At 38.0% G+C, this 27,480-nt stretch overlaps 1 protein-coding gene across 2 annotated transcripts; it reads left to right on the top strand.

Annotated features, from left to right (window-relative positions):
* Positions 1-375: 375 nt before the first annotated feature.
* On the top strand, positions 376-26,518 carry ebf2 (EBF transcription factor 2). 2 transcript variants are annotated; one of them, XM_035526368.1, is made up of 16 exons: positions 376-634; positions 2,885-3,041; positions 4,343-4,406; positions 5,398-5,453; positions 5,622-5,695; positions 6,782-6,850; positions 20,195-20,276; positions 21,945-22,086; positions 22,376-22,506; positions 22,800-22,926; positions 23,132-23,220; positions 23,312-23,377; positions 23,993-24,170; positions 24,748-24,933; positions 25,505-25,672; positions 25,776-26,518. In XM_035526368.1, the coding sequence occupies exons 1-16, from the start codon at positions 501-503 to the stop codon at positions 25,805-25,807; spliced, it is 1,755 nt and encodes a 584-aa protein (XP_035382261.1). In that variant the 5' UTR covers positions 376-500; the 3' UTR covers positions 25,808-26,518. The 2 variants fall into 2 exon arrangements, with proteins under 2 accessions (XP_035382261.1, XP_035382262.1); XM_035526369.1 differs by having other exon boundaries at positions 4,349-4,406.
* The last annotated feature ends 962 nt before the right edge of the window (positions 26,519-27,480 follow it).

Below are 27,480 nucleotides of genomic sequence, written 5' to 3' on the forward strand. Positions count from 1 at the left end.
TTGTCCCAAACTGTTTACGATTCCATGCACCCTCACCTTTCAATGTAGGACTATTGGACCAACGCCTAAACACCCACTGTGGACCTGTTGTGGATATACGTAGCGCGTGGGCTCGGTGGTTTATATGCTCCAGGGGCTTAAACAGTACTGTCGTTTGTTGGGGAAGTACGAGCTTTTATGTGTCTTTTAGAACAGGTGATCTTTTAGTGGACCAAGCGCACGTTACGAAATTACGTTTATTTAAACAATGTGTGCGTGCCAAAGCTGGACAGATCTATGTTCAAAACCACAGAGAACTTGAACCAGTGCTAGAACAGTACTAGAAACACTGCTTCCGCTTTAAGAATATTAGACACTTTTTAAAATATATCTTCACTAGTGTTCTGGAGTCAGCAGCCTATCAAGGAGGCAGTAACAGCGTTTCACTCTTCTGTTTCTTGTTTTCCTCGTGTAGCAGCTCTGTACAGGTGACCAGATATTTTTATTACGATTTGTTGTAAATGTTTGGAAGTGAAGAACATCTAACTAAAGAAGTTACGGCTGTGAAAGATCGAACTTTTTTGGAAGAAATGGATTCAGTTCGCTCATGGGTGCGGAATGTCGGTGTTGTGGATGCAAACATAGCAGCACAGAGGTAGTAAACCTATATATATATATATATATATATATATATATATATATATATATATATATATATATATATATATATATATATACACGCACACACACACGCACACACACACATATGTATATAAATTATACATGCAAAATCACAATTTTGCATAACATTTCATATGACATTTAACAACTACCAAATTACAGTCTCTGATGTTGACAGTATGAAGAGGTTATAACATAGGCTAACGCAAACTCTAGGAATCGCACGATAATTGAACACCTTCATCATAAATCACAGCAAATCATGATAAATAACAAACATAGTAATTTAGCGCTACTTTTTGTATTTACTATAACAACCGGTACATGTGAAAATGTATAGGCTACAGCTAACGTCTGATTTCTACAACTGTCGTTTCTTTACGCATATTTGCATTTATTCCTACATGCACTTCGACCGTTGCTTCATCTCTTGCCAAAATGACACATCAACAGGTCTGTAGCTTTCGTGGATGTGATACCAAAATGACAAGACAGATGAACAGCAGCGAAAAGAGCGCTTAGCATTTCCTTGAGAGCGTCAATAGTCGGAGGTATAAAAGTCAGGAGCTCTATGAAAGGACCACCACAAAACACTATAATATAAAAAACCCGGGTTGTCTTATTATTCAGTCGGGAACAATGTTATCTTAAGACTCGAAGCGCGGCCAATTACCGTCGATCGCCTTGTTAAGCTCACAGAGTAAATTGATCTAATTTGTTCCTTGTTTTCATATTTCTATTAGTTAAAGTTCTTTTTAAAGTTCATTATTATGCAGTGACGACTGCAGATGCGGCACTGAATAGTCAGTACATAGTAGTAGGCTTGAAGACTTTAAAACATCCGTCAGTAATAATAATAATAATAATAATAATAATAATAATAATAATAACAACAATAATAATAATAATAATATAAATAAATCATAAAAATAAAACAATATAGATAGCTACAAGTAGAGCATTTTATAAATATTTGAATGAGCTTTGTTTCACGTAAGGCAAAAATGAAAAGGCTGAATGAAAAAAAAAGAATAAAACTTCTCCCCACTGCTTGGTTAGCGTGAATGGTTAGGTTACCTATTATGTCAGTGTCTACCACGAAGAATTGTTAACTGACTTCCAACCGATTTAAGATGTAAGCCTATAGTTTGAGTTAGGCAATTTATTCCACAAAATAAAAAGTCATAAATTAAAATTAAAGCCTGCTAAAAATGTAATTCATGTTGCTTGTGTCTATATTAACTCTTTGTGTATTTGCACAAATGATAACAAACTCACTGAGTCAATAAAGAGTGAAGATCGAATTGATTATTGCTGTAGCCTATATACAATCAGTGTAACTCCTCCGTGAATTCCGTTCACATGGAGATATCACACTGAGAGAAATTGGCCAGCATATTTCTTCCCCAAAAAGATAATAATGCCATCGTTTTTTTTCCCCCCAATAATTTGTCTTATTTTGTATATATATATATATATATATATATATATATATATATATATATATATATATATATATATATATATATATACTTCAAACAGCACAACTTATATATATATATACTTCAAACAGCACAACATATTATATGTTATACATGATTATAACATCATTTTAAATTGATATGATAGGGAATGCTTGAAAGTTACAATCTTTCCGTCGTGCTCTAAACCGCCTTTAAAATCGCCTGATGAGTAATAGCTTAATCTTAACATGTTACATATGTCCACAATAACGATTTTAGCTTTAATGAAGAACTATGTCATGAACACAGTAAAAGAGAAAATATTTCCTGTTTTACTTCAGAATGTTTAGAATTTTATATAGCCTTTCAATATATTACGCACCTTTAATATATATTAAAGATATACAATTACATTTTGAGACAATTAAGTAAAATGTATTGGCAATAACAGCATCTCTTGATACATTTCTATTTCTCAGTCTAATTCTCAGTGTCTGTTTCACCCTGTTCAAATATATGACAATGTACAGTACAAAATTACACATAATGTAACACACAAGTCCGGGCTCAGAATCTGATTTAACATATACTTGCAGAAGCACCTGATGTCTGTACTGGACTCATATTTAATCTTTTTATGCCTTCCTAATTTGTAATAGTTATGAATTCAGAATTAGTGTGTCAAGGCCTTCAATGGGTTAAACTGGATTTCTACATTTAATGTGTAAAACTGTTAAATACAGAAAACATTATTTCCACAGTGGAGTAGCACTATCTCGTGCCCACTTCGAGAAACAGCCCCCCTCCAACCTGCGTAAGTCCAACTTCTTCCATTTTGTGTTGGCCCTCTATGACCGACATGGACAACCAGTGGAAATAGAGAGGACAGCCTTCATTGATTTTGTGGAGCATGAGAAGGTACATTTATGTATGCTGGTAAATTCTAAGGTATTAGTAGATAATTCAATCACAAGTACTGTCCTTGAAAATAATCATCTCTACAAAGACTTTCATTGCTTTGATTTAGAGCACTAGAAATTCCCCTTATGTTGTATTCTTCCTTATTTTGAGAAGTGGCAGAATCATTGAAATGAAGCTTTATATATATATATAAGAGAGAGAGAGAGATTGAGGGGAGAGCTTGTGTGTGTGATCAAAGGAGAGACAGTAGAATAGATTGTAAGCCTTGAGTTCTGCTGTGCTTAAGTTCTGGAGTGCTTACATTTTTTTGTTCATGGAGAGAATGCTTTGGTTTATGATTAACTGACTTGAGAACATTGTACATGAACACAGTTGTTGACATTTGACTGCTAATAGTTTCATGGCGCAAAGGGGATGCTATTTGAGAATATATAATATGCAGCATTGAATTCTCTCCCTCTCTTGCTTTATACCTCCATGGGATATTGGACCACAGTACATTGCCTTGAAGCCAGTTAAAAGAGAGAGGTTGGAAAAGCAGGAGAAGTTCAAAGGAGTGTTGGTTCATAGGCTTCAATGCAGACTGGAGTTTTTCTTTCAGTGAAACTTTTGCTCATTAATTACATTTTTAATTGCATCTCTCTTCTCTTCTCTTCTCTTCTCTTCTCTTCTCTTCTCTTCTCTTCTCTTCTCTTCTCTTCTCTTCTCTTCTCTTCTCTTCTCTTCTCTTCTCTTCTACTCAAACATACACATCCACACATCAACTGAACACCACTGTCCTACCATGGAATGTATAACTATTTATTCTAAATGTTACTTGTGGCTTAGTAACCATTTAAGCAGTCCCGCCTTCTAATATTCATTTTACTTTAGTTCATATTTGATTTGGACTCAAGTGAAAACTAAATGCATGTATCATCTTGTAAACCTCATCAGTGTCACTACAGCCACTTAACACGGTGCATTATAACTATATTAAAGGGTAAAGTCATGTTGTTTGGCTCTTGTTTGAAAGACTTTATTTGTTGCAGCACCAACCACTAGTCTGCCATTCCGAATGAACCTCAGTTAAAATGCAAGCACATGTCAGTTATCCCAGGGTAAACAAAGCACTCCCTATAGTATGTGTGTATGTAGTTCTGATAGTATACTCTGTTATGGTGATTCAACTCCTGGAATACAGAACATTATTTTAATGTTTTTGCACCAGGTGTTTATTAATCAAGAATTTATGTTGAAGAACATTTGTTTCACCAAATTATATTTTCCCTTGTGTTTGTTTGTCCTGTTATTCTAAGGAACAGACAGGAGAAAAGACCAACAATGGCACCCATTACAAACTTCAGCTCCTCTATAGTAATGGTATGTTTGTCATTTTCTTTTATATTGTAGTCTTCAACTGAGGGAGTTTAAAAGATTAAATATATAACAGTGTTGGACAACTTCAAGCAATAACTCTTCATACTGCATATAATTGATATAAGTCCCTTTGTTTATTATAGAATGTATGGTGGCATAAATAGTCTTTAACTGAAGAGTAACAACACATAGACCCACACGCACATACAAACATTTATCTGTTTATGTATTTCTTTTTTTATTGTTGAATTTGAAGTCTGAATGCAGCCATAAGTCAGCTGAAGCATCATTGCACTTGAACATCAAGGTGTTCACAAACATCACATCAGCTTTCATCATCATTATAAGTAGATATGACAACCGGTGTAGCTCATCCTGGTGTAGTGCGTGGTTTTTAGGAAACTTATGCTGTTCACTTGCTTTATGGGCAAAAGAGACTTTGTAATGCATAAACCTCCCAGTGGCAATGCACAATAAAAACATGAGACTGATGGAGATGTGAACTCCCAGGGGCTCCTCCTTCCTTTCCTCTGGCATCACCACAGAACCCATGGGAGAGAAGATGAAAGATCCCCATACTGAGATACACTAATGCGAACACATGCACATGCACATAACTCTTTCCAGTTAAGATACCCCCAATACAGTGGGCCTCGCTGTTTTAGCTAAAAGTAGATGCTGAGTACTTTAATGAATATGATTTATAAGAAAAATGAGTGGTTGATAAAACTAGGTAATATGTTAGTAAATAGTGAATAGTTTTAACTTGGGGAGCATTAAGAACTGATTTTTTATAGTTCCATCTGGTCCTTAAAAAGCAGCAAAATCTTTTGTGAACTATCCAGAGATCATTATTAACAGCCCAATATAATAACCGAACATATTAAGTCATTTCTGTCTTTTATTTTTTTCTATCTTAATGGATGAATATTTAATTTAATTAATTACTTATTATGTTCCATAACAGCAAACTTATACATGTGTTTCTTTGCAGGGGTGCGAACTGAACAAGACCTTTATGCTCGTCTCATTGACTCTGTCACCAAACAGGTAAAAATGTCTGCAGTTTGCTTGGGGTAACCTGAAGCTTTTCAGATAAAGATAGCATCAAGCTTTTGTTAAAAAGCAACCCTTTTACAGTTGGTTGTACATGAACCAAAGATAATGCCTCTTCTCTTCTCTTCTCTTCTCTTCTCTTCTCTTCTCTTCTCTTCTTAGCCCATATCATATGAAGGCCAAAATAAGAATCCAGAGATGTGTCGTGTCCTGCTCACTCATGAGGTCATGTGCAGGTAAACATGTTGTTCACAACTACACATAAACACATCCTCATTAGCAGGCAGTCACTTCAGTCTTTAGTCTTACATGTAATAATCAGACAAATATGTTTTGGGAACATGCAAAGATGATCATATTATGCACTGCATAAAGGGGAGGTCAAAGCACAGGCTGTAGAAGTTTACATGCTGTACTAAGATTAAAGCCCAACAAAACAGCAGGGCAAACTATAACACCTGCTTGATCGATGCTGCAGCCACTAGGCGACAGATAGACAGCAAGCTCACTCCCATCACAGCGGACAGACTGGGCCTGGGGCTGGGGGGGCGAGGGGGCATGCGGTGCCTTGACCTCAGGCTCAGGGACACAACGGGGGAGGGCAGAAGGGGAGTCGAGATCGGCTTCGCCCCCATTGTGTGTCCAGCAGATGCCCGAGTGGAGTTCACAGCTGGCTAATAACAGAGCCGGACTAGGGGGGAGGGCTGTGAGGTGGGGGGTGTGTAAGTGGGAGAGGGTAAATGACACAGCTGGGGAGTGGCTCAGTCTGACAGAGGGGGAGTTGAGCAGTGGGGGAGTGGTTTGAGGGGACAGCAGAGGGGCAGATGGCCAGGGTGGGGGCCACTTTTGTTATGCAGGAAAGGCGGAGTGAGAGGCGGGGTTGTGGGGAGGGTGTAGACAACAGAGGCTTGGTGCTGGCGTGTGTGTCATCTGTTGTGTATGTGTGTATGTGTCTTAGGGATGGTTACTTGTGTTGTTTCACTCTAAATTTGTTGTTTGATGTGTGTATGGTTTACTGTATAACGGGTGTTGGGGGTTAGGAGAGGGATCTGATTCCTCTGTCCTTATGCCTTCCTGTCATTCCCCAAATTGTTCTTTGTCATTTCTCTTTTTTGTGTCTTAGGCTTACACTTATGTGATGTTTACATATAATAGTAATACATTAACTGTTTATGCAACTAATTACCATTATTAATAATTGGTATTAAATTATTAGTTGATGTAAACATAAGGACCATTAGGAAAGTATATTTTAAATATGTATCATGCATTACCTTATAGGGCATGTTGCCTTTATATGCTACTGCTTCTCATCCATACAGCCGCTGTTGTGAGAAAAAGAGCTGTGGCAATCGAAATGAGACACCATCGGACCCAGTCATCATTGACAGGTAAGAATAGGGTCTTAAGTCCAATGTCTTTGTCCTTGGCTCATTTTATTAACTTTTATTGTACATTAGGCATCTTGCAGCGTCAGAAAGGAATTCTTTGGGGGGTTTTGTGGACTATTCCGGTTTTGGTCTGCTAAATTGATTAGCATTCAGTTGTGCTGCAAGTAAGGGCACAGCAATATGCAGAGCAGAAATAAATGAAAACACTCATGAAGGTGTACGTTTCTATGCTGGTTCTGGTTTGATAAGATTTGGGTGTGTTGGTTTACATGACTTGGTAGCGGCTGTTCCTGGTCCTCTTCATCCCCCCTCATTATTTTCATTTCTGTCTCCTCCATCATTCTCTCTCTATCTCTCTCTCTCCATCTCTCTTGCTCTCTGTTAAAAAGGCTTTAAAATGCTTACTGATTATTACAGAGCATTTACATCACTTCTCACAGACTAATGAGAAGTTACAGATGCATGTTTCATATGTTATTATAATATAGTATTAATTAGGAATAATAATATAGTATTATAATATTGTAAGTACAATATAGTTTTATAAGTCAATATAATATAATTATAATTATTTTTTCAACTTTGCCCCTGCCCTCTCTCTCTCTGCCTGAGTCAATTCACCTATAGTGCATCTTTGCGCAAGCTTTCTTAAAATGAAAAAAATAAAACAAGCTGATGTCTTTTGAATTTTCCCAGAAGTCCTGAGCAGAGCAGCTGTTTTTCTCCTTTACAGAGACTGGCTCTGACCTTCCCTTCTTCTCTCCATCCCCTCACCAAAACCATACTTTACTCAGGGATTCCAGAAAACAAAGGTCTCTGTTGGCTATTTTGGCCCTCAGAGCCTGTTACTTCCACTTCTCAGTGGAAAAGCCTCGTTAGTGGGTTGATTAAAGTTGTTCAACAGTTAAATAAACTCTCTTGTTTTGGTGACACCAAACTCAAAGTCCAGATGTTTTAATAAACAATTCAATTTCCAAAAATTCTTAGAACATTGTATCAAAGGCTGTCATATGAAGAATCTTGTGCAAAGACATATTTTCTGAGATTCTGTAGTTAAAACAATTTGGTCAAAATTAAAATCATATATGATGTTCATTAGGTTCATTAGGGTTCATTCCCCTCAGTCACAGCACACACACACACACACACACACACACACACACACACACACACACACACACACACACAAACATATGCATAGACGTTGTCTTTTCCAACACCCCCACCTCTCCACCTTTTCCCAAGTAATATTGTCATAATTAGTCAGCCTCATCAGAACACCTCTTAAATGCACATGGGAACTGGGATCCTTCAAATTGCCCCCCCTCCCCTTTTTTAATCTGCCTCCATATTGTTTGGGGCCTGTCGGGTCTTTTACTCTCCTCCCCCTCTTCTCAATCTGCTATTCAGCCCTTCCTCTACTAATCCCGTTATTAGTGAAAGGAGAGAGAAGAGATCCCATCTGATCCTTGAGGTGGCATGCCTTTTGTCACTTTATGACCCTCGCATCTGATCTAAGGATTGCTTCAGTCACTGTGATGTTAGGGGCTGATGGTGAATTGGAGTGTAAATTTGAAGTGCAGTCCTGATATGGAGATATTGTAATCTACAGTATGTTTCTATCATTTAATGATTTTAGCAACTTTATTAAGCACACACAAAGACCACTTGCTATTTTGTTTTTATATTGCTAAAGCTTGAACATGTTTGATATTTTATTTGTACAGACCTTATGCTTCCTAAGTATTTTCCTTTTACTGGTGTGTCAATTTTCACATACACTTCAAGCAGGAGCTCTTTAGTATGGATTCATGGAAATGATCGATTGATTGATAGATCTGCTCAATCAATTTATCAATTCATTGATTAGTGGTTCTTCAGTGACTTTCTGGTGATCTGCTTCTAGCTCTGCAGATGAAAACTGTTAAATAAACTTTATACTAATGAGCAACAGAGACAACATGTGGTTGAAACATTTTTTTAAGTTTTGCTAGCTTATATATGTATATCAGTTCATTATTAAATACAAAAATGTAAGCAGTTTTTGGACCTAAATACTACATATATAATGCATTATAATTATATAATTATATAATTATAAATTATAAATATTACACATATAAAGGTGGGCCCAATAATCTTTCACCACTATGATCTTTAATGTAAAACAAAACCTTTACAGTTGGTCAGCTTTAGTGGTGATATGCTAAGAGACTTTTAGCAAAACTACAACAAAGACAAAACAAAACCAATCAAACCCACCCACACTCAGTGAAACTACGGTGAAATAAATAACTGTAATTCTATACTTGGGTTCTTGCACTTTCAGCAATTGTTTGTTCATCTTTTCTTGTGATCTGTTATTAACAGTAAAGCTACAGTTCTGTTAAGGCCTTGAGGAATAGCTGGTCAGTGCCACACCAAGATCAATATATGGATGCATCGACAACGATGGGCTTAGCACAGCACATCTTAAGGAACAGGGCTGGGGGGTTTGCGTGGGATCAGTATCTCTAATTGATTGCACTTTCCAGCAGGGTCTCCCTTAACAAGCCACTACTACAAGAAAACAGGAATCAATAGGAGTACCCCAGCCTCATCAACATCACCCCGTCCCCCAAACTGTGAAACCACAATGGTCTCATAAAGGGTTGACAGATGAGCTCATGTGCACTTTTTCTTGTTATAGCTCTGAAAAGACCCAGTTACAGGACTCTTGACAGGATAGTTTGAAACCATTTTTTAAATAATTAAAAATGGCACTTTATTTTATAGAAAGATGTTTGCATCTATAAATTTAGTGTAAAAGTATATGAGGGTTACATTTGCTTATATATTCACCCGCTAGAACACACAAGTACTGAAGAAATAATGCAACCATTTTTCTTGCAATGGTTAGTGCCAAAGTGTTAACAGTTTTAGTATGGATAGGATGAAAATGTAATATCCTTCTTAACTATTAAAATATAAAATCATCCAGCACCAAAACTCGGTTGTTTATCATTTTATTAAGGCGGCATCGTCTTTATATTAGAGTGTTGAAAGAGAAGTACAGTGTTATAGAAAATCTCTTCAGATAAAAAAAATGAGCATGTGGTGACCAAGGCAACATCCTTTTGCCTATGAATTTGCTGTGCACTGATGTAATTTAATGACAAGCAGGACTCTCCTTAGAGCTGTTTGAGTTGCTGCTAGTCTGATGGTTTGGCCAAACAGGTTCTGGTAAACCTGATGTCAAACTTGTGATGTCAGTATGCCATTTACAGGCTCTGAGTAGCTGGATATTGCAAAGCATTATGGTAATGCTTTGGTTTAATCTCTTTGGGAATGAAAACATGGATTTCTCAGGCCCTTGTGACCAATTTGGACCACTCTTGAAATCAGATAAAACTGTTTTGAAGTTTAATGTTCCTGTAAGGTTGAGTTGGAGTTTCACTTACACTGGTTGTTCTCCCAGTAGTTATGGCAGTGAAGTATAAGTATCTGTGTTCCCTTAGTCGAAGGAAACATGCTCTTCCATCCCAGCCTCTACTGACTTAATTGAACCCTTGAGAGCCAAAAATATGAAAAAACAGTTCAAAAAGCATGTTAAACACTTGTAAGGTTAATAGAACAGCAAATGATGTCAGAGGTTACATTCTTTCCTTTTCTCTCTCTCTCTCTCTCTCTCTCTCTCTCTCTCTCTCCTTATATGAGGCCTCTGCAGAGATATACTGAACCATTTCAGAATCTTCCAGAATTATACAGAGACTGTATCCCTTTATAAGGTCTCCCACTAATCTCCTACAGACAAGATAAAAACATCAAAGACATGCTCATCGGGAGCGAGATAACTGACCATTCATATTATAACTGTGGTCCTGTATCCTACAACTGCTCTAGATGTGCTACATGTAATTTTCTTTAACACGGCCACTAAAATAACTTGCACGAAAGGACCAATTGTCCTCCTCATGCTTTACTGCAGTAGTTGTCTACTGTATGACTTGTGAGAGATCTTTACATTGGAAGAATCAAGAGGAGGCTTGCTGATCAGTTTGTTGAGCACCTTCGGATCATCAGAATTAAGTATTTGTAGTTTCCAGTGGCAAGGCATTTCAGTACTAATGGACATTTCAATACTAATGGTATTAATAACATATGTTTGCATTGCCAGTTGTTGCTATGGCAGCAAAGAATTTAGGACACTCAAAGAAAAATAATCATCTGCACTCTTGGAACTTTAGAACCCCATGGAATGAATATTCTGAGATAAACATCCTACTAATTCAGGAACACATCGCTTGTCTGAAACATCCCATTTCTCTGGAAACCTTGTGTACTTCATTACAATTTTACAATTTTATACAATTATATAATTGTATAATTGTATTATATATATGCAAGCACCTTTATACACACAAAACAGATGCATAAATAATTATGCACAAAATGTGGAATATAGACATATTCTGCATTCAAAGTGTATAAATATTTGGATTTTCATAAATTCACACATGTAGTCCCTGTCTCTCTCATTCCTGCATAAGTACATATTGTAAACATACAAACTGCAACCATGCAGAGAGAAAGAGAGAGATAGAAATACATGCATACCTGCATCTAAAAGCATTTATTCACAAACAACCCCCTAGTCACACACCCAAAACACACAGATGTGCACACACACAGGAGAGGACATCTGCTCCCATGAGAATGACAGCCAGAGCGAGAGAGCATTAAGTTCTGAATATCAAATGTGCCTAGTCCTCTTTACAAACCAAAAGACAAGAACACATATGGATGGCTGAGGCTTTATCTGTTTGCCTTTGGCTGTGTGTGTGTGTGTGTGAGTGTGTGTGTGTGTGTGTGTGTGTGTGTGTGTGTGTGTGTGTGTGTGTATGTTTGTGTATGTGTGTTTGTGTGTGCGTGCTTGTGTGTTCATGTATTACAAGTACTATCAGATCATGATAGTTCATCTCACATCAGAAAGGCTTCTCTAACAGCAGCCTGATTTGACCAGCCCAAGATGAGCAAATATTACTCCAGTCTTATGATCCTATAAGCAACCTGAGCTCATGAAGAATTCATAGGTATTATAAAGCAAGAGTGAGATATTTGGAATTCATACAAATAAAGAAAATCTTTTCTTAGCTCAAGTCTTAATAGTTTGTAACTTTTCATATGAGTTGTGAATTCTTACTGTGTTGACTTAGGACATTCTCCTGGAATGGTAATGGGCTGCCAGCAAGCAAAACACGAATTAACCATAGAGTTAAATAATATTGACCACTAAATGGTGTATATATAAATAAATATGAGTGGTTATGGTAGCTGAATCGTAATCAGAAGGTTGCCAGTTCAAGCCCCACAACTGCCACTGTTAGGTCCCTGAATAAGGCCCTTAACCCTCAGTTAATGGAATGGTATTCAGTCATAATTGTAAGTTGCTTTGGATAAAAATGTCATCTTAATGCTGTAAATTTAATCACACAATTGATGGGTTTTACAGTGTGTAATGGGAACTGTTTTGAAGAAGGAGCCATTTGCCATTTTGATGTTGTGCTCCTTAACTCCATGCACATCTGTGAGTTTAGCAGAGATTTAACTTTGAAGGCTTAGTCTAATTACATCAGAGAGAGAAAGAGCGAGAGAGAGAGAGAGAGCGAAAGAGAGTTATTTTAAATAAGTATGTCCTTTGCACTGTATGTATTTGATTACTTGCATTGTCATCATATATCAAGAACAACTTACATTTTAAGACAATAGCAGTCTTGGATGATGGGTGACATTACAATAAAGGATCTCTGGTGGTACTTGCAGGTTTCTGTGAAATTTAATGCAGAGTGTTGAATCCAGTTTAGAAATTGGAGCTGCTAGTATTAGCTAAGTTTGTGTGTTCTTGGGGTTGGGTGTGTGCTTGTATATGTGTGTTTGTGTGGATGTCTTAAATTTCACTAATGATTTAAGGGTGCTCCCTGGTGCTAGCCTGGCCCCACTGGTTTGTTTGTTTGTGTGTCTGCTTTAAGGCAATTTAGAGAGCTTGTCCAAGAGAAGATGTAATCAGTCCACTGATAAGCTCTTTTATCCTCTCTGTCCTCCTGCTCTATGTATTCCTGAGTCATGCTGCACTGTAGTTTGACTCATGTCATATCGTAACACTGCTCAGCACATTCAAGAATCCCTGGTGTGAGATCAAACTATTAGGCAAAACCAGTGTGTGTGCTTGTGTGTCTGCCTGTGGGTGTGGGTGTGTGTGTGTGTGTGTGTGTGTGTGTGATGAATCTGTCAGGAAGGAGGGCAGGGTTGATGGGCCTGCTGACAGCTTCTCAGCAGGCCTGTGGTGATCTCTGCCAGTCTCTATGCTTTTCTCCCTCCATCTCCTTTATCCTCCACTACCTCTCTTCCTTTCTTCACTCCTCTTTGCGTCTCCCAACATTTGCTATGGATTAGCCATGGACAGTAAATTACAGTGCCCTAAATGGACTCTGAATGAGTCCATACCCCATATCTTCACACATTCCCTCAGTTCTCTCTGTTCCTTGTAACTAGCCTTCCAACTTCTCTTCCTCCATCTGTCTCTTTGTCTGTTAATCCTTTTATTCTTTAACTTGCACTGTTTTGTCTTTCATCTGTGTGTCTTGTCAATTTCCAGGTTGGTATAGAGAGTCTTCTATTCCTCCCTCAAACTCTTCTTCTCTGCCCTCTTTTTCTCACATACCTTCCATCAAGCAATTCAGGGTTTGACACTGTCAGTTTAGCAACTACTGGCATCCTTGAGTCTCTCTCTCTCTCTCTCTCTCTCTCTCGCCCTCTCTCTCTCTCTCTCTCTCTCTCTCTCTCTCTCTCTCTCTCTCTCTCTCTCTCTCTCTCTCAATTCCCTCTCTCCCCCCTTCTCTATCTGGAAGCAGATGTTGTTTGTCAGATCCTATCATTACTGGCTAATTAAGCAGACATCTCTTCTCTCATTTCTCCTGCCTGCCGTTCACTGATTCTCACAGATAGTCCACTCTTTGTTCCCCTACAGAGCTGAAGTGGTATTCATACATGCATCTTGATGGCTGTGATGCATATGTTTCAGTCCTTTCTCTTAAGTGTTGTTCTCTTGATGTTGATTTTATTCCAGGGTACTTATATAAAACAACTATGAATGTAGTCGTGGTAAGGTGTGAGTAACCCTGGATTTTTTTTTTCATATGAAACATATCAAGTAACAGAGTATTGGCACAGCATACTGATAGATAACAGTAGAACCAACCTCATATGAGCAGGTTAATTACCTGGATTACTGTGAACCTATTTTATTGTGTTGTTATAGCACATTATTAATACTTCTGGTGCATGTCCAAAGATAATTGTCTAAAAATGTTTACATTATGTACATGTAAAGGATATGTTCTATTCATATATCTAAAGGAGTGAGGTAGTTGTACACACACATGAATTACATCTGTAAATCAAAACTTTAAAGGGCAGGCTCAACATACACCAGGGACAGAGTATGCTGAGAGTAATTTCATAGCAAAATGTTAGAGTTGTAACTTAAAACATGAAGACATGCTATGCTATCATTTCATTAAAGGTAACCTGTCATCTCCAAAGCAATAACGCTTAAAGATTTAGATGCACATTTCTCTGAAATTCCAAATTTACTGCATTTGAGGTGTTTGCTTCTCTTATACCTTCCTTTTTGATATTACTATAAAATGCTACTAAAATACCACAGCTGTGGTTTTACTGTGTAATCTGTTTCCCTTGGTGACATGATATGAAGACAAGCTTGACTGATCCTTCTTAGACCACCTTAGTGAACCACATCAACAACCCTGCATGATGCTCTGATAGCTAACTGTCATTTTAAGTTGCACTACCTCAGCCTTTGCAAAGTATGAATTCTTATGAAATGAAAAGTAGCATGGGCAGATAGCTATAACACCCCATGATACTTCAACTTCATTCCAAAAATCCAGTGCTTCTATTATTTTAATGACAACTCCATTAATGATAGATAGCAGGCAGATAAGGTTGATCTCATTCATAAAAGTGAAAATGAAAGTGTTATAATTTGTCTGTCATAATTTGTAAATGTGTTGGAATAGGAATGAGCGCTCCAAAAGACTTCTTAAACATGATTTCTTTCTTCTTTTCATCTACACATGCTACCGAATGAGGTAGTTAGGTAGGACAAATTACTAAACCAGGTTAACGCAGAAATAGTGTGTCTGTCACTGTGTTTGTTTGGCCAAAGAAACTTTCATTTGGGTTTGTTACACAGCCTTAACAGACGGGCCCTAACGTGGAAAGGTGAGAGGCCTGGAAAAAGGACTGGTTGTGGTGTTTTCTTTTCTATGGCTCTTGGAGCTGGGTGTGAAAGGTCCTCGTGTGGTATGTGGCAACGGGGGTATCGCTTTAGCTGCCGTGCTCTGCGCGCCCTGTTAGTGAGGTCAGAGGTCAGCTGTGCAGGGTGTTAACCCCCATGACCAGTCTAGCCCCAGTCTGCCAGGGGACTCTGGGAGCACAGGATATTTATGACTGCCCCCCCTCCTCACCACACACATCCCTCACACCTTTGCTCCCCAAAGCCTTCTAGAGTATGCACAAACTCACCTACAGGTTCATCCCTGTCTGGGGACAAACAGACATACAGTCATTGCGATCTCATGCACTCATCCTTAAAACATAGACACAGACCTTTACTATATACAGTACCTAATATGTATTTAAACTCAAATACGTAATTCTAAATATTTGATTGTTATTCATAGTTTTTTGCAATGAAAAAAGTTATTTATATTTACTGTATAAATGATGGGATGCTAAGTATTAAGCTGTAGTCTTTGGAAGATAGCTGTTGGTTTTGATTAATGTAGTAGCTCTGACATTTATGAAGTGGGTACACAGCTGATGTACACGCTATCATTCCATCTGTCAAGCAGTGAGTGGCTACAGTTTTATAATACGTTATGCTATTGCCTCTTACAGATTCTGATTAAGATCTAATCATGCATTCAGGTTCACTTATGTGTGCATGGGTGACTTACAGTTCCCAGTGTATCAGACTTGCTGGGAATCTTTTAGCATGACAATATGTTTTAATGTCACACATCTGGTTTCCTAATTTTCCTTTCCTTCCATGTCATGACACTTTTGTTTTTCTAGGGTGGGGGTTGAGGTGGACGAGGGGGATTCTGATGAGTGATGATCCTGAATCTAAAATACCAACACTTTCTATGTCTCTTTCCGGCTCTCCCTTTCTTTTTTCCTGTTTTTCACATACTGTCCTGTGACAGACTAAGTTTGTGGCTTCTTCAATAATAATTCTTTATAGTTCAGACACATACTTATAGTTCAAAACCATAACAATATCTATTTTTTTCAATATCTGTTTTAATCATCTGTTATTTTTTTAAATATAATTTTTAATCTTACCTTCTGGATATGCTTTAACACCTTTTGGATTGATAGACTGATCGCACTTAGCTGTTCTGTTAAAATGCGTATCGGTATTAGAATGCTGTCTTACAAGAGGCCTCCACCACATTAAACATATCTCTTTAAAAATACATTTGTACTTGCTTGTATTAGCTGTACTTTTTTTGTTAATAAAAGATATCTCTACTAAAAGATTTCACCCACACATGGGAAAATATTACACGTAACAGTATATTTTTTGTTTATAATATTTAATATAATATGAAACATAAAGGCTAAAATATACTGACATCAATATAAAGATTTATCGTATGGCTTGAGTATGTTTATGAAAAGTCATTTATCTGAAGCTACAGATAAAGATAATATCTTATTACAGAGATATTCCCCATTTTGCAAAAAGGGCATAAAACTAAATTGATCTAGCCATCAAACAGCCTGGGAAAGAGAAGGTTGCATGCACTTCCTCCAAACCCGGTAAAATGCCTTAAATGATCAGCCAAGCCATTTTTCTGGGTGCCTTATCATACGCGGTGGACAGCGCTAATCACTCGATTCCACACACTACCCCAAGGAGGTCATTATATTACTGCCTAAATGGGCATGCGGCCAGTTACATTCTCCTGGACTCCTGGCTATGGGCCGTGTGGAATATAGCTGGCATTTGATCCCTTTTACAGAATGTCCTTTTGCACCATGGGCAGTGTAGTTACTGGTGCACTATTCTTGGCCTTTTTTAAAATTTAGGTTAGGTTAAGCAAGTTGTCACTCTTAGCAGGCAGCACCATGCTGAGAGACTCATGTTTACTCTTGAGAAGTGAAGCAGATGCAGACAAAGCCCATTCAGAGCCTTGCCCAGGGACTCCCTCTGACACTCGGTGAAACTGATCCCCTGGATTAAGACTCAACCCCACCTTTTGTCCCCTAACAAGCACTCCTAGAGGTGCAAAAAGACTCAACCGTTGCCTGACATTATAGATTAATACACCCAGTGACATCTGCAGCTCAGAATGGGGCTTTCTGTTCTGCAACTCTGTGCTTTTATTCAAAATGTAAATTTACAAAGACTCAGTTATAACCTCCTGATCTGATTTTTAGTATTAATGGTATAGTGGTTCCATCAGTATTATGAAGACATTGTTGGAAATATAAAGAACTAGTTGAGGAATTATTTTATACAGTCATGGGCTGAGGAGTACTTAAAGTGGAACTATTTAAATCTACTTTTTGTTTTCATTAAATTCTTTGAGAATACCTCAAACCCTAATTAACAAGTAATCTCTGTTTACTGGATTACACTTACTTTCAAACAACCGTCAGATTTTCACCATTACTACCCCCCACTGTTAATTCTAAGTATCACAACAATGCAAAACAAACACTGTTGATATTAAACTTTCCCCCCACAGCACAGTTGAGATTGGGTAAGGGGTGTTGTGTAGTAATAAGGGGGTGTCCTGGAGTCCTAATTAATTATGCAAGCTGGGTCTAATTATAATGCAGCGAATGGCTGCGTGGCAGAAGGTGCAAGGCGCTAAGGCTGATAGATTTGCATGCTAAGTGGGCAGGGAGGGGGAAGTGACTAATGCATGCTAATGTGTGCACGACCAAAGTGCTTTAATTTTGGCTGTTCGCAGCTGTTCACTGCTGACTCTGTATGGGGTGAAAAGTTGACCGAGTGGACGCAGCTGAAAGGAGAAGCATGAGGTGCCCAGGATGGATGTTCATCTAATAGACCGAATATTCATACCAACTTTCTGGAAAGGTTGAAAGAGGACGAGAGAGAGAGAGAGAGAGAGAGAGAGAGAGAGAGAGAGAGAGAGAGAGAGAGAGAGAGAGAGAGAAAGAGAGAGAGAGAGAGAGAGAGAGAGAAAGAGAGAGAGAGACAGAGACTAAGAGAGAGAGAGAGAGAGACAGAGACTAAGAGAGAGAGAGAGAGAGAGAGAGACAGAGACTAAGAGAGAGAAAGAGTTATGAGAGGTTAGACTGATGTTGGTGGAAAGGTACCTAGAAATAAGGTGATAAGGTGCAGAAGGATAAAATAATAGAAAATAATGTTTGTCTGCACTGAAACAGTGATATTTCCTTGGAAGACACAAAGCCAGCCAGTCAAAGGTGCTGAGTACATAGTCCCCACAGTTTGTTTAATCTCTGCATAAACCCAAAGTTCTTGATGTGGTAACAGGGTCCTGGATGCAATTACTTAATTAGTTTTTCTCCTCACTCAATTGTTAAAATACTCTCATGCTGTGAATCCCAGTAATTAGGAGTGTTGATAGATAATCTGCCAATTAGTTATGGCAAATTTTGAAACTGTAATGTAACCTGAAAAAAATGGTACAAGATCAAAAATGACTAAATGTAATGTGCATGTCCCCAATATGTACTTTCTGTTAGTTAACAAATGTTTTTGCAATTTCAGACTGAGAAACTTCTGCTTGCATTGTACACCACTACAAACGTTCCTGTGGGGACTCATAAAGAAATCATAAAGAAATCATTTCACTACCACTAATGATAAATCAGCTTCATGTACATTTTGAATGTGTGTCTGTATATATCTCTTTCTGTGTTTGTGTGTGTGTGTGTGTGTGTGTGTGTGTGTGTGTGTGTGTGACAGTGAGTGAGAGCGAGAGAGAGAGAGAGAGAAAGAGAGATAAAGAGAGAGAGAGAGAGAGAGAGAGAGAGAGAGAGAGAGAGAGAGAGAGAGAGAGGGGAAGAGCAGGTTTTAGCTCAAAAGGATAAATCATAATCACTCTGCCAACAGCAATACAACAATATTAATTGTGTTTTGCCCTAATAGCTCAAAATCATAGGCATGGGAAGTTTTAGGGTTGAGCTTTAGTGTTTAGCCTTAGTGTTTCGCTTTAGGTTTAGCTTTAGTTCCTAGCCTTAGTGTTTAGCTTTAGTTTTTAGCTAGGTTTTAGATGTCTTTCAGGAGAAAAATATGACTGAAAGAGTAGGGCACTGTAAACTACCAAAAGACATTTTAGCAGGTATTTTTCTTTACCATTCTAGTACATCCAGCTTGTTACATTTCGTTAGTATTTGGGTCTTACACAATCTTCGCCTCTGTTGTATGTTTTAGCATAAAGTGTTACAAAATGTCATATACAGAGAGAGATTAAAAGAGTTTAGATGTTTACATTTTTAAATTATTCAAATATATTTCTCCCTCATTCCCCCTCTCTCTGTCATTGCTGGTATATTACTTCTCAGTTCTCAGTCTTCTGTCCCTCCTTCTTTTACATTGGGGACTTTGGGATTGCGGCAGAACTGGGTTGCCATAGCAGCGGTCCCATATTGCTGGACGATACACTCCTGGGATTTAAAGTCTCTTCTCCCCCACTTCCCGTTTTTTCTTCATCTACCTGCTTTCTCCCTATCACTCGCTTCCATCCCATATATCCCCCTAGTGACACCTTTGTCTACCTCAGTGAAGCATGCACACATATACACACACACACACACACACACACACACACACACACACACACAAATTCACATCTAAGAACACACTGTCATACACAGTCATTATAAAATGTTTCAAAATGAATATAATATGCTGTAGATATACATGCCTCCCTCTCTTTGCACTGTCTGCCACTGACTCACAGACTTACCCCATGGGAGTTTCAGGCACTGCATTGTGGGATACTGATGTCCCTTGGGCTTGCATTGCTGTTTTGAGTCCATTTTTTAAAAAATATCTAGTTCAGTCACATTTTAGTGTTGGACTTTTGGTAGATATCACCATCAAATTTTGCATTTTCAAATTTCCTTTTTCTCATCATGATTATAAATATTCTTTGTGATTAGTTTACAGACAATGTCTCAGAATGGCCCACTGACAAGCTTTTTATGAAACTTTTTATTAACATCTTCTTAAAAACATATGTATTAAAGTCTGCCTTTGCCTTCTGTTCCCTACAGATTTTTCTTGAAGTTTTTCCTCAAGTGTAACCAAAATTGTCTGAAGACAGCAGGGAACCCAAGAGACATGAGAAGGTTCCAGGTATAAAACACAACTAAGAGTTTGTCTATGAAAGTTACATTCAGTTGCTGTACATTAGATACATTCTACAGCACAAAATATTAAAAACCTATTATCAAAACTCTAAATGTAAATTAAAATTTAAATGTAGTCAAGACCTTTAAAGTTGAGAATCTTTTTTATGCAGTCCTTATTATAGTATGCCTTCGTGTATTTCTTCATCCAGAAGCCCTACAAACAGAGCCTTATTTTGCACTTGAGTGCACTGAGAATGTAAAAGCACCATATCTGATAAAAAGAAAGAAAAAGCAAAACGGAGGGAGGCAAGAACAGACTGCAAGATACAAAAATCACAGGAAATCAGCCGAGATGTTTCAGGAAGTTGTCAAGATTTGAGTGATTGGCTCCAGATGGGGGAGGTCAGATTCTTTGACCCAGGAAGTACTCACTGGGGACCCTCCCGCCTCACTTCCTCCCACCCGTCTTTCACTGCTGGAGCCCCCCCCCCCAGCTGACATCTCTTCCTCTTGCCCTCCCCTGCTCTCTTCTTCTCTTCTTTCCCCATGTTTGTTTTAACTCTTTCCGTCTGACACATGCTGAGAAATGACTTCCACGCGGGTCCCACACCTCTAATCATCTGTGCACAGAAGCTTGCTGCTGGGCCTATGTTGAGAATATACAGTTATTAATTCTGAGAACCTGAAGCAGACTTCTATGTTGCCACCTATCTCTAGCAAACTGCACCAGACAACAGCCCAGTATCCCCCCGGAACAGTCCTCCTGATCTGGAGCAGTATCATGATCTGCTCTTTCTTGTACCTCATTTCTCCCACTTATAATCCTTATCCCTCAGACACTCTCACTTTGACCTTTGGCTCATTTGGGCAGCCAGACTGATCTTTCTCCTCTTTTCTCATCCCATGTGCTTGTGATAATTCTCCACTTGTTTCAATACTTGTTTTTCTTCTCTCCCACTCTCTCTTGTGTCACACCTACTGCACCATATATCCTGTATTTTCACAAATGCACACACAACAGACACATGAGAGTAATATCCATATTCTTTAGGCCAAATGTAATCCTAGGAACAGCCAGGCTGCCTCTACGCATGCATGAATCATACTCATAGGCACTGGTGTGGTTAAAAAAAATTAAAAAGCAAAAATAGTTGTGAGAATGCATGATCAGTCAGTGTATTACCAAAGAGCTGGAAGTGATTCACTCCATATGCTTGATGTCATTGAGGAATGGGCTGGACCAAAGAGACCTCCATACTGTCCGCTGATGAACCACAGAAAAGAGAGAGACAGAGAGTGAGAAACAGAGAGAGAGAGAGAGAGAGAGAGAGAGAGAGAGAGAGAGAGAGAGAGACAGAGAGCAAAAGAGAGACAGACAGAAAGAGAGACAGAGAGAGAGATAATGGGGAGGCAAAAAGAAGGACAATGAGAGCAATATTTGATGGATAGGACCAAGAATGACCATTGGGACCAGAGTGAATAAGCATAGAAAGAAAAGGAAGGAGAGTTGCACAAGAAAAAATTAAATGAGATGGGGTGAGGATGGACAATTTTCCATGACTCGTGACCAACATTATGTCATTGTTTGAATGGAACCACCAAATGTTTCCAAGAAATTATGCCATACCATCTAAAGAGGTTCCGTCCTCACAGTTCCTTTTGCCCCACACAGGTGGTTCTCTCAAGCACTGTCAGCGTGGATGGACATGTCCTTGCTGTATCCGATAACATGTTTGTCCACAACAACTCCAAGCATGGCCGTCGAGCACGTAGACTGGAACCAGGCGAGACACTGGAGAACACCATGGAATATGGTGAGACCAGCAAGAGCTTTAGGCATTTAGACATGGACTCCAGAAACATTACATAGAATCCCAAGACACAATGAACTCATGACCCTCAAATACATTCTTTACTACTTGTGATCCCAGGACTGAAAAATGTATGCCGGCTTATTTATTTTTGTCTATACATTTGACTGCAGTTCATGTCAAGTCAGTGAAAATAGCTTTATGACTTTATGTTAAGGGGTATGCATTACATGTGTATGTAAATTACATGTATTTTACATGTATTTACATCGCTATGTTTCCACATGAACAGCAACCCCTTGTATCAAAGCCATCAGTCCCAGTGAAGGCTGGACCACAGGAGGAGCTATGGTTATCATAATTGGCGAGAACTTCTTCGATGGCTTGCAAGTCGTGTTTGGGAGCATGGTTGTATGGAGTGAGGTTAGGAATACAACAAGACTATCATAGTATCATTAGCATCATTCATACTTTAATGTGATAGACTCTAATGCGATTATTATGACAACCTGAAAATATCATCAGTATTCTACCAAGGTTCATCGACAATGATTATAATACATTTAATTTCCATGTTTTTAGTTAATTACTAGTACAGTTGCTATTTTTATAAATTCAAATTTGTCACTCCACTCTATTGTAAATATATTAAGGTGGTAAGCCTGGTAAAGGTTTTTTTTTTTTTTTTTTTTTAAATGAGCTTTTGTTTTTACCAGTTAATAACCCCCCATGCGATCCGAGTTCAAACACCACCAAGACACATTCCAGGGGTTGTGGAAGTTACACTGTCCTATAAATCAAAGCAGTTCTGCAAGGGAGCACCAGGACGTTTCATTTATACAGGTGGGTGGTTTAACACAAAGTTGAACAAATTCTCTGCAGTAGTTGTATTAGTGAACCTTTTGCTTTTCAGTTGATCAAGGTTTTATATAGAGCAGTACAATTGTTACACTTTCCATTTATTTATGGAAAAATATTTATGTTTATCCACGTGTATCTGTTTCTATGTGTTACCATGTGTCAGTGTGAACTTTTAATTTGTCCTCAGCACTGAATGAGCCAACAATAGACTATGGCTTCCAAAGGCTTCAGAAGGTCATTCCTAGACATCCTGGAGACCCTGATAAACTGGCAAAGGTCAGGAATCTTCTGATATACTCAAAGAACCTCTAAATCATATGTGCATAGGCGTATGCATGTGGATTTCAACCCATGTCTGTCTGTTTAGGAGATGTTACTGAAGAGAGCAGCAGACCTAGTGGAGGCAGTCTATGGAAATGCCCACAGTAATCAGGTAACCACTCAGTCATGACCTTCAGTGGCTTAGACCTATATGGAGACCCTTTAGACCATAATGGAAAGCCATCTCAATGTAGTCATGAACTCAAATGATTCTTCAGGGGTTAGTGATGGGGTACCCTAAAAGAACATTTTCAAAAAGAGCTTTTATTGTGCTCTTGCAGTATGAAGATAAATGCTTCTGCCTAATTAGCTGTCATTACAGAAAGGTTCTTCAAGCCTTCCTCTAGAGAACTTGAACAGTTACATGTATATTACATAATAATAATAATAATAATAATAATAATAATAATAATAATAATAATAATAATAATAATAATAATAATAACAGAATCAGGCTAAAGGTTCTAGCTTTCTGTACTAAGTATGGTAATTTCAAGTTAGACAAGCCAAGCATGTCAAACTATACAGAATTTCACTTTCCCAATACAACCGATCAAGGTTAACTTATCATTTCATCTGCTTATTACCATTTCAACAGAGAAAACACTGATTTGTGCAGTACTGTGGTTCTCTAGGACTAGTTTCCCATGCCTCACCTAACTCTGGCTGACCATGTAAGAGTAGGCCGTGGGTAACTGAATTTTCTCTTTCTTTCTCCTGGCTGTAGGACATTCTGCTGAAAAGGGCAGCAGACATTGCAGAGGCTCTGTACAGTGTACCACGGCCCCACAGCCAGCTACAAGCTCTGCCCAGCTCCCCAGTGCATGGCAGTGTCATGGGGCTGAGCTCCTACCCCTCCCAGCTGGGAGTGAGCATCGGAGAACCTGGACAATCTAGTGGCCAAGGTGACATGAGTCCACAAACAAGCAGCTTTAGCAATATGGACTACTCTACATTTTACATTTAACATTTTTTAAAACCTATTGGGTCACATTTTATATGACTGATGCATAAGACTTTAGTAAATTCATATAAAACTAAACAAACACTTAAAACAGGTGTTACCTGTCAAAATGATGGTTTTGTAAATTTTGGCTTCAATAACAAATCACCTATGCCAGGTGACACTGTTGTTGTCAACAATGTTGTGATACTTTTCTAACTGACATAACAGCACATTATGATAATTCACTTTGTTGCATAGTGTATTTTATCTATTGTGGAACATATTTCCTTTATCTGCACTGTTATAAATACATGCAAATTACAATAATAAAATGTTTTTAAACTAAAAATATAATCCATTTAGAATTCTATTTTTGCTATATACTGAAGGTTGTTTTACAATATTTTTATATATCTACTTTATATTAGCATTCTTGCTACTCATAGCTTTTATGTAATTGCACACTTAATTAATTAATTAATTAATTAATTAATTAATTAATTAATAATGCCATTTTTTTGTATCTTCTTGCAAAGGCTACATGCGTAATTCCACCAGTTTATCTCCACGGGGCTACCCGTCGGCTTCTACACCTCAGCAGTCCAGTTACGGGTCAGGAGGAGGGATGAGTGGAGGGTATGGGGCGGTGCCCATGAGCAGTCTGGGTGTTCCTGGGTCCCCTGGCTTCAGCAGTGCCTCTCCAAACAGCTCTCCTTATGGTAGTGAGTGGCCCTTCATTGATGTAATGAACACCCTTCCCAAAATTGCTAAAACGATGGGGTTACATTCCAAGAAAGAAGTCAACTGTATTGCAAACCGAGAAGTTTTAAAATATGTTACTGTATATCATAGCCTAGCCTGTCATAGCCTACCTTAAACCTGGATAAAACACATAATCTACATTTGGGCAAAAGCACAAAGCCTGTTTTATAATATGTGAAGCAGCAGTACAAATAATTGGAAAGATTCATTTATATAATGTGGAAAATGAACGCATTGTAAAGTTGAAATATGGTAAACTGATCCATCGTAATCAGAGGAGCATCTGTAAAGTTAACAGCAAGTTGAAGTTAACGGGTAACAGATAGCATGGCTTTTTGCATCAACTGGCCCTAACTAACTTTATTTTATTTTTGTATTATTAGGGCATGTGTACTTTTAATAGCCTTTGGTGCATTCTTTCCTGGTGACTTCCTTATATGTTCCGTTAAATGGTCTTTTTATGTTTTTTAGGTTTCTAACAACCTTCATTTCTAATGGTTTCTAACACTATCTCATCTACTTCTTTTTCAGTTATGCCATCTAGTCCCACTATACCAGGATCCAGCTCCACATCCTCTCTTCTGCCCTTCTCATCCTTTCCTTCTACTGCCAAGCAGAAGAGTGCTTTTGCTCCTGTACTGAGACCCCAAGGTTCACCTTCACCTGCCTGTCCAACCTCAGGAGGCAACAGCTTCAGAGGTGATATGTTTAATTTTTTCTTCTGAAGGTCCTCCCTATTTTATATGTGCATGCATAATACCATTTCTAATACCATTATAATTCTTTCTTTCTCTCTTTCCAGCAATGACAGGTCTTGTAGTTCCACCAATGTAAAGCCCTTGCCAGTCAAGACCTTCACAACCAGCTGATGTTCTTCTGAGACTAGTGATGTCTCTACCTCCTAATGACTTGCACCATATACTTATCAACATTCCATGCAAAGCTCCTACAAGTGGCGACAGAATGATCTAAATTATAAATGATAGCCAGCAGTGGGATGTGCCACTGGAGATGACAAGTGATGAAGACAATGTTTTGTGAATGTGACAAGTGGTTGAAAAGAAAGATTTGAGAAGCTTCCGTCAGGTTGCCAGAAGTGTGATTTCACCTAAAAAGGCTTCCTCTTAGAAGTAGGCACAAAAGAGCACATTTTGTTGTAAATTCTTCTTAGCTCCGAGCGGCTTCACCAGTCCGTCAGTCATTCAAAGCTGTTGTTCTATGCATCAGCAAACTCCGGGTCATATGCTCAATGGATTCTCATCACACTTGAAAAAACAGGGTGCTAGCAAATCCCTGAGAGGACTGTTCAAAGCTTTTCTGAGGTTTTTGCAGAGACCAAACCTTGTTCACAAAGACATTTTACAATGATTATAATGAAACATTCCATTTATAGGCATGGAAAATTGTATTTTATTTCTTAGCTCCAAAATAAGGGAAATTTTACTTTGTACCTCCCAGGGTTGTGAACTGATGACCTCATATATTGTCTTATTTAATGAAAAATGCTATATAAGTTATTGTTTTTAGTTTAAGTAATAATATAAAAAAAACTTTTTGATCCTGTTTGTAATTGTTATGAACATTTAATATGTTGTCATTATTATTATGTTACAATTTTATAACAAATGTTGTTAGTGTGCCATTTTTAAATCTAAGCATTACCTGGAGTTCTTTTTGTTAGAAGAAAAAAAAAAGTAGTATTTTTTTAAACAATTTAAACAGTGCAGCATTGTGTACTGGTCCAAGGTACTTTTTCAAGAGCACAGACATCACATCGTGTTTGAAAGATGTTATAAAAGGTGCCACCCTTTATGAGCCTTATATATAGTAGTTACTATTGTATATAAAGCTACAGACTAAAGCTTCTAGTTAAGAAAGGCTAGCTCATAAATTCCATGTACATTAAATAATGCCAGCTGAATCTTTAAGAGATTCATTAGTGTGCTTTGAGGATTCAGGTGTTATTCCAGCCCCCTGGAACTATGCAGAACATGATTAGGCTTCAATTATGAATGATTATCTGTTTATGACAGACTTCTGATCACCATGCTTAGAAACGTCAGAAAATGCAAATTAAAAAAATGACAATTTACAAGACATCATCATTGACTAAATAAAATTGTCAACACATTTTTATTTGTTTCTCTATAAAACTGTTTTAGCTCCACTGGAAATTATAGATATGCATGTCATTTAACTTTCCCTTTCAGTTCTGAGAAAGCGTTCTAATTTGTTGCTGAACTTCATTCATTTGTGTACTTGACAATTTTTGATAATCATACATGAAACAAGCAAATATAGATAAAATGACAACTAGACAATAGGTTTTGTTTTTTTACCCTTTAGTTCTGTGGGAAGCTGCAACTCTATATAGAAATTCAATGCAGCATTACCAACACTATTACCAACACTATTTAAGTGGAAGGGGTGATACTATTTCAAGTTGTGGGGAAAGGACATGATAAAATTGAAATAGGATGTGTGCCTTGTTAATAAGCAGTTTTCAT

Source organism: Electrophorus electricus, chromosome 5 (genome assembly GCF_013358815.1).
Source record: "Electrophorus electricus isolate fEleEle1 chromosome 5, fEleEle1.pri, whole genome shotgun sequence".
NCBI classification, from domain to species: Eukaryota; Metazoa; Chordata; class Actinopteri; order Gymnotiformes; family Gymnotidae; genus Electrophorus; species Electrophorus electricus.